This window comes from Numenius arquata, chromosome 6 (assembly GCF_964106895.1).
Source record: "Numenius arquata chromosome 6, bNumArq3.hap1.1, whole genome shotgun sequence".
NCBI lineage: Eukaryota > Metazoa > Chordata > Aves > Charadriiformes > Scolopacidae > Numenius > Numenius arquata.
In genome coordinates this window covers 11,866,872-11,882,956 of record NC_133581.1, presented here as the reverse complement: position 1 = coordinate 11,882,956, position 16,085 = coordinate 11,866,872, and the positions used below count along the sequence as shown (strand labels likewise).

At 37.8% G+C, this 16,085-nt stretch overlaps 1 protein-coding gene across 3 annotated transcripts in view; it reads left to right on the top strand.

Annotated features, from left to right (window-relative positions):
* Positions 1-16,085, top strand: part of UNC79 (unc-79 homolog, NALCN channel complex subunit) — a 114,511-nt gene that overhangs the window by 89,543 nt on the left and 8,883 nt on the right. For all 3 annotated transcript variants that reach the window (XM_074148882.1, XM_074148881.1, XM_074148883.1), the window contains 5 exons: positions 488-592; positions 5,781-5,858; positions 8,393-8,482; positions 13,437-13,612; positions 15,216-15,402. In XM_074148882.1, coding sequence (XP_074004983.1) covers positions 488-592; positions 5,781-5,858; positions 8,393-8,482; positions 13,437-13,612; positions 15,216-15,402 — 636 coding nt within the window. The remainder of the gene's footprint in view (positions 1-487; positions 593-5,780; positions 5,859-8,392; positions 8,483-13,436; positions 13,613-15,215; positions 15,403-16,085) is intronic.

The window sequence follows — 16,085 nt, the reverse complement described above, 5'->3', positions numbered from 1 at the left end:
TAGTGCAGGCTTCCTTATTTTAAGGCGAATGACAACAGAAAAAAAGTATGGTAAAATGTAGACCATTTCTGGCAGGTTTAATGAAAGAATAGTGCTAAATACTATTGCCAGTTTTGTTCTCCTGTGTCAATCCTTACTGCTTTTCCCTTTTCCCTTTATATGGAATGACTTTGTGAAACCTATGCTGCATGCCTGAGCTTTATAACTGTTTTATAAAATCTATCTATATATTTCATGTGTGAAATAAATACTAAAATCAGTACCTGATATAATGTCAAAGGAAAATCACCCTCACTGATGTCTTTTCAATCAAGTATGTAGAATTACATAAACAATGGATGATCTCTCCTTTTTTGTAAGACAGGAGAAACCAGTACATTTTTGTAATCTTTTTATTCTCAAACTTAGATAAAACATATCTTTATGGTTTACTAGTGGGTGTCAGTCAATTTCAGGACATTCATAATTCTGTTTTTTTCTATTGTAGGAAAGGGACAAATTCTACTTGACTCGCAGTGTGATATTGGAGTTACTGCAGGCACTCAAGTTAAAGTCACCCTTACCAGACATGAATCTGCTGCTCTTGGTGCAGGTACAGGAGATTCTCATATAATTCTCATCCTGATCCTGTCTCAGCCCACATTCAGGGGTGAGAGGGGTAAAGCAAGTCCAACATGGTTGCAGAAAGTACCAGCAATGTCAGGGGAAGCAAGAATTTTTTTGAATCAAAATCCAGTTACCATAGGTGCATACATTTAGACTCCCACCCTAAAATTTTAGAAACTAAATTGGGGATCCCCATTTCCCAGGATGATAACAACCTGTGCATCATTGCTGATTTATTGAGGATTCTAGAATATATCTTGAGTTGGAAGGAGACCAATGAGGATCAAATCCATTGAGCCATGTCTCAGTGGGGCAGCTGCCCCAGCTGCTGCCTTGTCCTCATATCATAGCCACAAAACCAGTGAGCAGTCTGTGTGGGAAGGGGTGCTGGTTGATCAGAACTCAGTTTCTGTCTATTCAGGTGGGCAGTAAGCTGTCTCCAGTCCCTAAACACTGCTCTCTTTTAACATGGAATTTTCCAGCAAAGAATACATAGACAGTATTTCTGTTCCTTTCATTCTGTGGATTGCTGAGGTAGCTTTTTCATAGGATAATCTGAGGAAGTAAGATACAAACTCTTGAAAAGTCTTTCTGCCTCCAAAATGCCAAGCGTGGCACTGTTTGGCACCACAAGCCTGTCCTTCAAAAATCAGCTTACTGAAGTCCACCAATTTTAATCACAGGTAGTGGGTTCTCATTGTTTACAACGAGCTAACCATTATGTACATTTAGTAACTTTAAATGATAGGGGACCAGCATAACAGCACTCCTTATAGTTCAAGCAAGATGTTCCTTAGGTAGATCATTCATAATGCTCCCAGCATCACAGCTCCATTCCCTCTTTCCCCTCCCATTATGGGAGGGGAACGTTCATATAGCTTACTATGGGCTCATTTTCTTTGGAGTACTGGTATATTGCTCATAGTAAATAAGTGGTTGCCAGTTGACAGAGAAATAATACTGACAAGTGAAATTATACAGCAGTTAGGATAACTCTGAAAACAATTATTATGCCATCAGCATTAGAGGAAGAATTTAGGGCAGGGAAGAATAACACTTGGGGTTTTTTCTTGTGATGGTAAAGGATTATTTTTTTACATCCATTTTAATTTAAAAAGCAGAAATACATTTGCCACTTTCTTTTTTTTTTTAAGACCAGGTTTCTTTTTTCGGTCCTAGCCAAGACCATCAAATAACTTAACAACCAACAGCCTTTTTCTGTCTTAGAGGTGTGGTGACGTGGCTTCATACCATGTGCATCAGTGTTTGTTGACTTTAACTGACTTTTCCTATATTACAGAATACAGCAATTTTTCTGCATTGCTCTATTGTGTAGTCAGTCCTAGGGCTATCCCAAAGGATGCCTGTTACGGTTTGAAGAACCCACAACAATTTATTGTTGTTTAGACAATTATTCCATCACCCAATGAGCCCTCCCAGCCCAGGAAGGGGAATTGGGAAAAAACAAGGAAACCCGAGAGTTGAAATATAAACAGATTTAGTAGAACAATTAACAATTAATTAACATTAATAATAGTAAAGAACCAATATTGATCCCAATACTAATATAAGATACACAAGGATTACACTCAGCCCATTCTGTCAGCAGGAAGCTGTGCACTTCTAGCAGGGGACAGCAAATGTTGGACACTGCGAGCGCTGCAGCTTTGGGGGGGAAGGGAAGGGCTCAGGGGTCCGGCACTGGGGCAGGAAGTTATCAGGATGGGAGCCATCAAGGAAGAGAGAGAACTTTGCGGCAAACTTTCTAATTTATATAGAATGTGACTTTCATGGTATGAAATAATCCTGTTGGCCAGCCTGGGTCAAGTGCCTGGGTCTCGCTCCTCTTCATCCCTGCACCCGGCAAGGCTCGAAAACATTGAGACCTTAAAGCACACATACAATAGCTGGCTATAGAGTAAATATTTTCACAAATTCAGCCACTGGAGTCTTCTAAAAGTGCAGTTTTCCCAAGCATTAGAAGAGACCTTACTGCAAAGTAAAATTACTGAAAGAGAAATTAATCCTGTGTTACTCAAACCAGAACCGTGACAGTCCCACAGTCTAGTCAATCCTGAATTCCTCATTTGAGAATGAAAACATGTCATGTCAGTTTTGGCAATAGGATTTAGCTGGTAAACACTTGTCCTTCACATTGAGTCAACCACCTGATAGACACAGTAAGCAAAACTCTCTCTTACATTATCTGTATCTGTCTCCTAAAGATAAGATGATAATTGCCTGGGTTTTCCTCCTAGCACCGTTCCCATATGTTGTATTCACTTCAGGATGTATTCACACCTTGCACAACAGCACTTAATGTGGATATAAATGTCTTTTATGATGTCTCTCTTTCAGAGGCTGATGAAGTGATTCATATTTCCTGCTATCCAAAGCAGCCAGCTTCTGTTTTTATGCAGTCAATGGTAAAGAATAGGGATTGTATTCAGACCATCTGCCATAGATGCCTACTGGAGACATGGTGACTACTTCTCCCATTGACTGTGCAAATTGGCAGCCCTCGATAGTATGTGGTCTGAATCATTCAACAGCCTCTTGAATTTAAATACCATAGTAACCACTAAGCCCATCTTAAGCACCGTTGTAATTTAAGAAAACTACTAGTAAATCACATATGTATCTGATTATTTTAATTTTCTTCGGAGTTATTAACAGAATGAAAGGATTAGTTCACCTTTGTACCACACAAAGCCACTACAATATTAATTCAAACTGTATGGTTTTGAATCCATATAGCTATAGCAGGGTTAACACAGCACCAAATGGAAATGGTTTTAATTTCCAAGGCAGTGATGTCCCCATGGACATGTTAGCCTGTATACAAGGTTCTATGCAGACAGTGCACAGAGAGTACAGAGATTCAGTAAAAATGTTCGAAATAACAAAAGATCTCAGAGCACTTCAATTTAATGATAGATCAGTCGTGGGCTGACTAACAAAGGAATTCCTAGGAATGTACATTTGACACCCACATTCATCCAGATTACATGGTGCCATCAGTGTCACTGGTGACATCAGTGTTAAGATGAGAGTTAACTTTATCCCACTTTACAAAGAATGAGGATTTTAAGCAGATCACCCCAATCGTAGCATAGGTGTCCAGGGTGATAAAGGGTACAGAAAGCGTCTCCTTGATTTGTCATGGCAAATGAAAGCCATCATATACATGCTGCTGTTCCATGGGTTTCCATAGGAACGCTTCTTCACCCAGCATTTTGTTTTCAGGTACTTTTTTCCCGCTTACATTTCACCAGCACGCATCTTCAGGATTTCCATTGACTTCAAATTATATTAGTGTCTCATTAGGATTTGCTTGTTCAGTCAGGCTCTAAGCATCAGTATGTCTGATCTCTTTTGTTTAGGTGACTCCTGTTTTCAGCCGGACCTCCAGCTAATGTAAATCCATGTATATCTAGTGGTTCCAGTTTATGTTTCCATGAAGATCTGTACTGCTAATTACTGAATGGGAGGATTTAAAGTTACATATAATAGGTTTATAAGAATATATATTTTAAAAAATCTGATTATGAATAGAGTTACAATATAGATAGATTATGGTATATATCCCTACAGTCAGCAGGCATTCCTATTTAGATATTATTCTGCAGCTGTATCTCAGCAGACAATGCTAATAAGAAGCACGACAATGATTTGCTCCTCTTTTTGCAGTGTGGGGGTATTTTTCTTTCCTTTTTTCTTTACATATGGCTGGCATTAAATTGCTTGCCAGTGATGTCTTAATACATTATAGTATTTGCGGGGGGAAACAACATAAATGACAGTGAATTGGGCTGGAAATGTAAGAAATTTTTCATTTTGAGTTTCGTTTCCCCATCCTCTTTTGACCTCATTGCAACTTCAGGAAGGATCCTTGGAAGTCTGATGATGATAAAGATAAGCTAAACAAGGCCGAATTGTTAATTAGAAACAAAATGGAGTTTGTCAGCTGTTCTTCACATATAATTATCTGTTATTTAACCCAAACTTCTCTGTGCAAAAGATGTGGAAAGCTTACAGGAGGCCGGTAGAGGTTACTTTGGCTGCTGTTTCTTGTTATTGTAGTTAAAAGAAAATGTCTGAGATGAATGACATTTGTCCTTGGCAAGGGTTTTTTTGTTGATCTATATGGTGAGTGCTCACAATGTCTGTAGCAGTGCACTGCACTCCCTGTTAGATGCTAAATATACTCAGCCAGATTCTTCAGGAATATACTGTGTAGTCAACATGTGTCTGTCTATGAAGGTACTATGGTATTAATTTTCAAGAAAGAAAATGAAGGTTTAGACCTTAGATTGACAGTTCTTTTCTGTCGGCTCTTTCATAGAAAATTGCGGTGCATCACTATGGACAGAAATTGCTCAAGTACGAATACAGTGTTAGGACAACAAGTTTTAGCAACAAGCAAATCACCTGCAGGGTGTCTGATGCCTTATTGAAGCTTGTAATGATTAAGTAACAGTATTAGCAGGTCTTGTGTATGAATGATGTGGACATCAGAGATTTTGGGTCAAGGAATTTAGACATAAAAAGAAGGGGAAAAAAAAAAAAAAGGAAAATAAAAGCCGAAGAAAGCAATTAGAGATATTCTGCTATGATAGAATGATAGTGACCTTCTCTCAGAAATAGCTGGTGGTTTTGTAGTATTGTGGCCTGAATTATGCAGAAGTTATACCACACCATACCAGTATGTTCTCAACTTCAAAATTGTTCATATAATTCATCATTATAGAAGTTCAGTGAAAGTGGTGTTATATCACAGTGAAGAACATGGTGTGCTGCCTTATCATCCTCTGTCATGATTTACTCTATAATGAAAAAGGAACATTTGATAGATGCAAGGAATGGCAAAGATATATATTTTTGTTCATAAAGTATGATTTATTATATAATATTCTTCAAATTGCTCCTGCACGGTATCTATGTGTTAATTAAGGACATTAAATTCAGATTTTTTTTTTTTCATTGAAATTAGCTCATTTATAATGGTGAGTTAACTAGGTTGTTTATAAAGAGAGAGCTCTAAAGGCAAATTACCATGAGTAAAAGCCAGAAGAGATCTAAACTGATTTTAATAAAGTCATGAATAACTTATAAGTGTCTTCAGGTTCCTCCAAAAATAATTAAAAAATAACTTGTCTTTAATTTCTTCTCAGTTTGTTTGTGCAGATGCTGGAACAAAACTAGCTGAGTCAACAATCTTGCATAAACAGATGATTGCCTCTATGCCTGGAGTAAGTACTGAATCAAACTCCCATCTCTTAATTTTGGTTTTTAAAAAATATATCTTATTCAGCTTGTTTTGCTTCATTTGCTTTCATTTTCATGCTCTTCCCTCTTAATTTATCTTCTGGTTGGCAAAGTGTATTGCAAGCAGAGGTTAAGATCCTTCCTTTTTTTTGATATTGCAAAAATTCTGAACTTGATGTTATTTCCCTTACTGTCACTGATAATCTTTAGTCATGTAACTGACTTTAGGTGAAGAAGACAACATGTGAGGAGCAGCACAGCTGAATTCCTCAAAAAATGGTAGCAGGGAGGAAAGCTACAAACCATTGCCTCTGTTCTCACAAAGGATTATCTGGTTAAAGAAAGGAGTTAATGATACTTTTCTGGTAATGTATAAGGTGTTCATCTATATCTTGCTGATGAGTGTAGCTAAATTGCCAGTGCTTATAATCGCCTAGGGGCTGAATATGCACCTGGTGAATATGCGAGGAAGTACCACAATTGGAGGTCTCAACTTGTTCCATGAAACGTGTGACTGAGTACCCAAACAGATGTTGAGTGTCAGCCGCGGTCTGCTTCACGAGCTGAGGAGAACTTGTCTCCCTGTATGTGTGTTTCTGTCAGCTTTAGGGGGTGACCCAATAGGATCTTTCCTGTATATCTTCTGAAGTGTGTGATTTTTATCTTTTGTTTTAATGCAAATCTTTAATAATACCTTTCCTCCCAACAGAATATTTTAATTTCTACTTGGTTTAAATAGATAGACTAACATTGGTGTTACAAGGTATGATAGGAAAGCGATCATTTCAGAAGAAATCATAGAGAGACAAGCTGCCTGCTGCCTGAATGAGACAGAATAGATAGTTGGAAAGAAGTCTTCTGCAACTGAGCATTATTTTCAGAGGTCTGAGTATAGTATCTCTAATAATTCTATTATTCAGTATTTTAGAACCCATGTGGAATTCTTAGTCCACATAAACTGCATGGAGGATATATTGACAGGGTTGCCAGTGACCTTGTGTGTGTTTTCTGTCAAGGGAACTGACAGGCATAGCATTTGAAAAGCCAGAAGGTGGCATAGTTCAACACTGTGTAGATTGATATTAACATACAAAAATGAGAAGTGCCTAGGTCAGTTGCTTAAAAATAAAATGCTAGCAGTTTTTCATTTTTCAGCCACTAAAACTCAATTATGGCTTGATAATTTTTTGATCATAACTAAATCTGGTTCATTTGTACGCTCAAATAGGGTGATTGGCTTCAGTGCTTCAAAGTGTAGGTAATTAAATAGAGGTCAATGAAGAGTAGTTTTCTCCTGTAAGCTTTACTGCAATGTTTTGCCCTAGGCCTGTGACTTTGGATACAGTACTTCTTGGCAGCTTCAAAAAGATACCTAATTTGATAATTTCATCATTGCTTTTACTTGGCCCCTAAGAGTGAGGCATTCATAGTTCCCCTTGAATTCGGTTATCTTCACCTCGGACTATTAACATGTAAACAGAAGCTTGTATGTTACTTAGTGGATCAGTTCTATCAACTTCTGAAAGCTTCTCCCCAGGTTCTCTTGGTCGTTTGAAGCCTTTATTTAATCTGACAGCTTTGTTCTGTCGACTGCATTGCGCACCTTGGGCATGTCTTATACTAGCTGAAGGCCAGATCCGCATTTCTCACTGTGTTCTAGGAAAAGGATTATGAACATTTGTACTGTGGGAATACAAATAGCATTACACTGTGTCCTTTTATATTCGCTTTGAGGTCGTTCTTGCTGTGGCACAGGTCACTAATCAATGCTTATACCTTTACGGTCAAACTGGAGCAGTTCATGAAGGATTTAACTTGTCCCTTATGGTCCTTGCCTCTGCTTTTGAAAATTGCAACTAGCTTAAGTGCCATTAGAATGCTGTGTTTGGAATTACTTTGCTTCAGAAATATCCCAGAAATATTCGTTAGTTTATAAAATAAGAAAGAAAAAAAAAAAGTAACACTTAAATTTCAGTGTTATTTATTGTAGTGATGTTTACATATAAAATACCCGAAGCCAGTCATTTAAACTCTTTTTCCAGCATGATTAATGTGAATGTAAGGTCATCTGTGACTGAATCTTGTTTTCTGGGTTTGTAGCTGATTGGTTCCATTTGCAGAAATGCTCAGCTGCTTGAAGAACTGGGTTGTTAAACTCTCATCGACTTTTTAAGACTTTGATTCTGAACCACAGTAAATTTCAGGATGACATGACAAGGATATTCTTGAAAGTTTCATCAGTTAATCTTTTATTGCTGCCACAGATAAGAGTATTTTATGATGCATGGAGAAGCTACAGTGACTGGGCTATCTTTTTATACCATCATCAGATAAGAGGGCATATTACAGTGAGAAGAAAAACGTCAAAGAATACCTATTCCTAATCAAAGTAATCTAACTGAAAAAGAAAAATAAAGAATTTGAGACAGACAAATTGTGTTCTGGTGAACAAGAAACAAAGACAAAAACATGAATGTATTCCAACCTGGTACTTTAACTTATTTCTTTTATGTTCTAGTGTGGAACAGCAGCAATGGAATGCATGAGGCAATATGTTGGGGAAGTGCTGGATTTCATTGCGGATATGCATACCTTAACCAAATTAAAGGTTGGTTCTGGGCATACATTGACCTAAAGCATCTGTGCTTTTTAAACAAAAATATGTTTTCTATAATGAACCTGCCTGGGAGAAACGGTTGAAGTCTTTAAGAATGACTGACAGGTTTTTTTTTTCTTTCTTTTTAAAAAAATGTTAGTACTGTTTAAAAAAATGTTTAAAAAAATGTTAGTACTGACACTTCTGGGGGATCAGTAAAACGTAGCTTATGCCATGTTGAAATGGAGTCTGATTCAAATATAGCGAGCATGCAATAAAAATGCAGGCTTGATTTTTTTTCCTGTAAAGTTGATGATAAGCTAATGATAAGTTTTTCTGAAATGTTGATGATAAGTTAGTGTCATACCAAAATCACTGTGAGAAGCAGTCATGTTTAACGTAACCCATGGAAACATAAAACTCCTTGCCTGTACAACTAAGTAGACTCTTCTGGAGGAATCCTGTGTCTCTTATATACACAAACAGACACTTAAGTTAATTGGAAGTTCAGAGGTTAATAAAATGCAGTAATTGACCTAAAAGAAAAAGGGTGTGTGTGTGTGTGTTGCGTGTGCCCTTTTTTCTTACGGGTGCTGTTGTTTTCACTGTCAGTTTATATTCTGTTGAGATGGGAAAAGACAAGTAGTTCTTACCTCTGTAGTCCAAACTGCTTTTTGGTTTCTATACCTTAGTTTTATGCCAAATCATAAGAGGAGTGATAGGAAAATACTTCTGTCAGTATAAAATATTTTATTTAGGAATGAATTTCATTAAAACATCCTAGTAATAACTAGCTGGTAAAACCCTGGGATTTCTGTTTATTGGGGGAAGCCAATATCTATTAAATTTCTTAAGAAATGGAAATTCTTTATGATGTTTTAGAAAAGAAATAGGCTAAGTAACATTGCTACTGTATAATAGGAAATAATAGAAGTATAGCTGTTTCAATTACAAGCAAAATAGCATCCATTGTTAATAGCTTAAATAAAGAATTAACGTAATATTTCAGCTAACACTCCTAATGCTGTGGAGGGGGCAATATTTATTCTATTTAGCATAACACTATCCCATTAAGTAGTTTTATTGTACCATCTGAAGCTGAGCACTTAATGAGCTCCTGAGCTCACCTGAGCTGGAGGTGAAACTTTGGTGGTTAAAGTCCTCCTTTTCTTAGAGGGAAAACACCTGTCTTAACAGTGGAATCATCTCAATGCCAGGCAAAGTTGTGCGTAATCTTTTGAGCTATGTACCATGCTCCGCACAAGGCTGGATTTCCCTCAGTGCATAGAATGGAGGCAGAGGTGCAACTGGACCTTGATGCCTCTAACTTCTGCAAAGCTGGCAAGACAAAGGAATGGTGTGGGAGTGCAGCAGAGGGACCACTACAGATACAGAGGAGACTCTGTGCTGTCAAAGATGCAGACAATTCTGAAATCTGGCAGTAGAGTCTTAGTCCTTGTACACCAGCAACTCGATGATCCAAGAGGAAGTTCATCAACTGAAAGAGGTCATTTCGTCACTGGACATAGTCAAATAGCTGCTTTTATGTGATCTGAAGCTCAGCTGACAGATACAGAAAGCTGGTGCTGTCCTGTTATGGCTAGCATGAATCATTGCCGTTGCTTACGTTGCTTTGGCACTCGTGGTCTTCTAGGGAAGTTTTTTGACCGGGGTCTTGCATTTGTTTCTAACCTCAAGAGCCACTCTGCTTGTATAACACAGGGTGCATCTGCTAATAAAGGGTGTTGATGGTCTCTTCTCCCGATAAATCAGTATAGTGTTCCCCTGAAAGGGCCCTTCTACTACAGCACCAGTCCTCTGCTGAAAGTTACTGGAAACAGACGTGTTTCATGCCACAAGTTAATGCAAGCATTCTGTGGCAGGCAAAACAGAGTACATGATAACCTGTAGTGGATTTTGATACTGGAGTTTATTTATGAAGCAATGAGATGAGAACTTTTACCCTACTAGTTTCTCACATACTCCCTTGCTCATGGGCCCCCTGTCCACCCCAACCCATGCCCCAGAGGGGACAACTTATTGCAACTTAATAATACTTACCACAAAGGAAGAAGAATCCCAGCTAAAGTGAAACTGGTGTCTCTTGAAACTCTCAGTAACCTTGTTTTTCTGGACAAAGTATCCCTTTTGTTAACTTCTTACCCTGTTGACCATATGCCTTTAATCCCATTGAGTTTTAAAAAAATACTCTAGTAAGGGAAGCAGCTTTTTGTGCTGGAGTAGAAATTTACTTCAAAGTACAAACTAATTAATCATTTTTAGCTGAATTGGATTGCCTTCCCAAAGTTATTCACCTGTTTCTCTTAGAGTTCGGAACTGCTTTCAGAATAGGTAGGCAAATGAATTATAAACAAGGGAGAGATAACATCTGGTTTGCCAGTTCCGCAGAAAAACATGAACTTACCTGAAACGGGAAAACTTGTTTATAAATACTTGCAGGTATTCTCTCTCCTGTGTAAATTTTTTCTGCAGAAAGCTCTCTGCCATTTGCACTTTTCCTTCTGCCCCTTCTCCCTGGAACTGTAGTCTGATTTTTAGAAATGCTCTTACAATGCTTAAGTCTAAGATGATAATTTCTTACGCTCAATTGAACTATTTATTTTTTAAATTTTTATACACAAATATAGGTAGGACATGAACTAAAACTTAACCCAGTTCTTCACTTTTATAATTTGAAATTAGACAAGAAGCTTCCCAAACGTGTACTCTGGTCGTTTAAAACTAAATCAGAACCAAGTGGTCTAAAATTTCATGTTGTATTGGTTTAGCCATGTATTACAGGAATCTGAAAACAAGATCAACATAAAAGGAGAGTCAAATATGACCATTGTTTTCTTTATTGGAAAGAATAAGCTGTGGCTGTCTTTGGAAAATGAAAAGGCAGCTCTTGTTTAACTAGACCAGATGATAGACTTATACTGTGGTTCCAACATAGTCAGGAAAAAAAATCTAAATTTACAAATAGTCAGAACTTTAACCAAATTCACAACATTTAGATTCAAATTCTTGTAAGCTCATTTAATATGTTTACTTACATTGCTTGGGTTTTATTTACAGAGGTGTTCCTAGGAAGTTCCTAAGATTATCCAGTTGTACAATTTCTTACTATAAGTATGTATTATCAACAACATCTGGACTATCAAACTAACACAAAGAATACTATATGATTTATATGACCAGTAACAATCCCAATGGCAAAAGTTTAATATTGGTTTTCAAATTTTGAAATGCCTACTTTCTGTAGAAATTCAGTGAACACAAATAGTTAAAATTGTATATTCATTTGCAGTGTCTTATTTTGCATGTCTGAGAATAGTTTCTTTGAAAGAGGTTAATTAGTTTCAGTCCCATGTATTACCAACTACTGCTTTATGATGCTTTGAGCAACCTTGTCTAGCGGGAGGTGTCCCTGCCCATGGCAGAGGGATTGAAGCAAGATGATCTTTAAGGTCCCTTCCAACCCAAACCATTCTGTGATTATAAAAAAAGGTATAAATGTTAATTCTCAAGTTAATCACATTCCAGTTTGTTGTTTCTATTCAGTTTATTTTTTTTCCCTTTGGATCAACATTTTAATTAGTAAAGCTCAGCAAGGTTTTATTTAGAAAATTCTACCATTTTTGAAGAAATATAACGTATCTGCCTGCATACCTATCTATCCTTTTTACCTGGCTCTGTAACAAAACCATTAGATGACAGGACCAGAGGCAATGGTGTAAAGTTGAGGCAGGGGAGGTTTACATTAGATATTAGGAAGAATTACTTTACTGAAAGAGTGGTCAGGCACTGGAACAGCCTGCCCAGGGAGGTGGTGGAGTCGTCATCGCTGGAGGTATTTAAGAAACGTGTAGACAAGGCACTTCAGGGCAAGCTCTAGTGCCCGAGATTGTTTGTTTGCATCTGTTTGTGAGTGGGTGTGGTGTGTGGTTGTGGGTGTTTGTTTTGTTTTTGTTTGTTTTGGTTTGTTTGTTTGTTTGTTTTTTTTGTTGGTTGGACTCTGTGATCTCAAAGGTCCCTTCCAACCAAGAAGATTCTGTGATTCTGTGATATTCATGCTGGCAATTAATTTTTTTTTTCACTTGAAAGAGACTTCAGGTAAGTGATTTTTGAAAGTGTAAGTTGCTGGGGTGAGATACTTATCTGTTATAAAATATTAGTGGTGGTCTGATTTTTATCCCGCTATAATAATGTAATAACTGATGACATGGATTTTCTTGTGCAAAGCATATGGCTCTCCTTTAAGCAAGCAAACTCACTCAGCATGTGTTCTCTTAGTCTAGTAACAAAAGGTAATGCAGAGTTAGCTTAATTAGAAATACAGAAGTGTCTCAAGAAGCACTAATGAAACATCCCTTAGAACTGACAAAGCAGGATAAATTATTATATTTCCAGGCATAAATATTTGCATGATTTCTTGGTAAAAGATTTAGCCCTTTTATTTCCAGGGCTTAAAGGCATTTGTAGCAGCTGAATAGTGCAACACAGTCATATTGCCGGTGAATGAGCGACAGCTTATTTCTGTACATGTAAATGGCATATTGCACAGGGAAGGCATTTCCTGCCCAGATGCTGTCTTGTTAAATGGTTAGATTCTTTCATCTTCACTTAGGCTGTCTGGATGTGCAACCATTAGTTTGTATTCATCAGCTGTTGAGTTTGCTGATGTAAAAGGTGCTTATACATTCTGCACAATTTGTATTTTGTGGGGGCTCTTGAAAATGTTGCCTTCTGTGGAAAGGTTGGCATCATACAGCTGTTACTAATATAGGGACTGGAGAAGTTTTAAAAATCTATTTCTGAGTTTTGTTCTGTAGTTTTGTATACACAGTTAGAGACCCTGAGAAAGGAACTGGAGGGAAATGGAACAGAATACGCTGTTGCTTGGAAGAACTTAGTTCAAATGAAATACTCTTCTTGGGTGGGAAATCATATCTTTGTCTTGCAGAGTCACATGAAGACGTGTTCTCAGCCACTGCATGAAGACACATTTGGTGGACATCTGAAAGTTGGTTTAGCTCAGATTGCCGCTATGGAAATCACACGGGGAAACCACAGAGACAACAAAGCTGTGATCCGATATCTGCCTTGGCTTTACCATCCTCCTTCTGCAATGCAACAAGGGTGAGAGTGCATTTCCACAAAAAGGAATACTGAAATCAGTTAGAAATCCTTACAAAATTTTGTGTTTATTGCCAGATTCCCTAGATAAGACCCACAGAAAGGAATGGTGGCCGTAGGACATTGAAACAGCTGGTCAGCAGCTCCCTGATCCTTAACTGAGGAATCCATCAGTGCAATATTTAAAGTACATGCCAAAGAGACAGTGGAGGTAACTCCATTGGCTCGACTGGAGTTATCCTGGAAATTAACTTGGTTCTTGATCTAAATACAGACAGTGAAAAGCCCACAGGTACTTGATCAGTTCGAGAATTATAGAGAATACAATGGGAAATGTCCTTTGAAATTATGGAGTACTAATGAGCAACAATTGTAAGTGTGAGCCTATTGATATGATGGTAAAAATACTAACTTCATCTGATTAAAGTTAGATGAGAGAAATCCTGCTCTTCAAGATGTCTTTTATCCCTTTTTGCTGTGAGAAATCCCAATTTGCAGTGTGTTATCTTCAAAAAGAAGGGCAATGCTGTCCCTTGTCTTACAATGATAACAAATGAGATGTTTTAAATGTAGATCATTGGACTGTGTTTCAACAAACCTGTATTCTGGCCCCAGCGTTCTCCCAGACTACCTGCCCCAGGATTTTGGGGACTAAACTATTTAGGCTCCAGTCCTGCAGATATATCTGCATGTACTTCCATGTAGAGCATATCTAGTTTTGGAAGTACAGAGTTGTTTTCTCCTTGTGGGTTAGTTTCTTACATGAAAAAAAAAAGAAAAAGACTATGTGTTCTGAGTAAATTAATGGAATGCCTCTTTGGTGCTATGAGTCCTTGACAATGACATTGAATTAGAAATTAAAAACAGTAGTGAGAGTGGCCTAGTAAGTAGTGATTTATTTGTTGAAAATCAGTTATTTTTTTCCTGTGCCTATGAATTCAAATGAGTATGTAATCTGAACTTGGTAGCAGCAACGGGACAGACACCAGAAAAGAGTTACTCCTTTTTAGATTCTATAAGCCCATTACTTTACACCTGGACATTGTACTAGATGGTGGATGAATACTTAAGTGTCACAAAAAATCATAGTTCCTGCCCTCAAAAGCAGGCAGTCCAAAAGTCCTAGGAGAGGCAAAGGAAAAGAGGAATTAACTCCACTTTATCGATGGGGAAGTGGAAGACAGTGGAAGGAAGGCACGGCACCTGCCTCGGAGCTCGCTGTGGAATGAAGAATTTCCTGCCATTGCCCTGTCAGCCGCATGTTGTCCAGGGGAGCTGAGAGGAGCATTTCCACTTGGGCAACCCTTCCCATCTCATGATTTCTGTGTCAAAAAAATCACTGTGTATGGAACCAGTGAATCTGTGAGCATTTTAGCCATTTATAAAGAGTGTTTCTTAGACCCACCAAATATGTTCTGTTGGAATTGTTAATGGTATGTCAAGCCCACTAAGTTCTGTGTGGTTCTGGTCTTCCCATAAGCTGTACCAAAGATTTGTGCCTCCAGCACACTGAAGCTGTGTTTGCCTAGTGTGCATAAGGAGACTCCATATTTTGGGGAAATCTATAAAACTTAGCATCATTGTAAAATCCACTCTTTCTTGACAGGCCCAAAGAGTTCATAGAATGTGTCTCACACATTCGTTTGCTGTCCTGGCTGCTTCTGGGGTCTCTGACACACAATGTTGTCTGTCCAAATTCTCCATCATCTTGCATGCCTATTCCACTGGATGCGGGTTCACAAATTGCTGACCACCTTATTGTTATTCTGATTGGGTTTCCAGAGCAATCAAAGGTAAGGGATTATGTGTTATAATTGGAGATGTGTTATATATTGGCCTTATTATTGCAAAGGCTTAAATATTTTTTCTGTAAGAAGAAAGGAGGGCTAAAACTTTATATTAAAACCAGGGATCTAGGGAAAGAAATCTCTGTAGGGTTTTTTTTGTGTAGCTGCCTCTTCAGGTATAGAAAACTGGTGATGAAATCACTGCAATTAAGTTTAAGATTCAGCTATTTCAAAATATCTCAGCACAGGAGTGAGCAAAGAAAAACTGAATTCCAAACTGAAGCTTTAGCAACGACCATCTCTGTAGCAAGTTTTTCAGAAAATAATTTATCTAGTTGTACTATTCTAGTATAGTAGAATTAGATAACCTATAAATAATACTATGATCAGAAGTTAATTACAGTGATGTTCAACCACAACTTTATTTTCAATGTGCTCTGGACAAGAAGAGTTACTGCAAGTCATAAGCCATTTGTGACAGTAGTTTAACACAGATATAGCAGCACTCTTTGACACCAAACAGGTTTTTATTAGCAGCAGAAGCAGAACAATCACATATTTATCTTGTATGTAAAATCCCCCTTTCCTCTCACCCTGCCAAGACACTGGTGCTTCCCATGCATTTCTTTGGCTTTTTTTTTTTTCTCTTTCAAATATGTCTTCCCCGTTTCCAAGCAACCATTGCAATA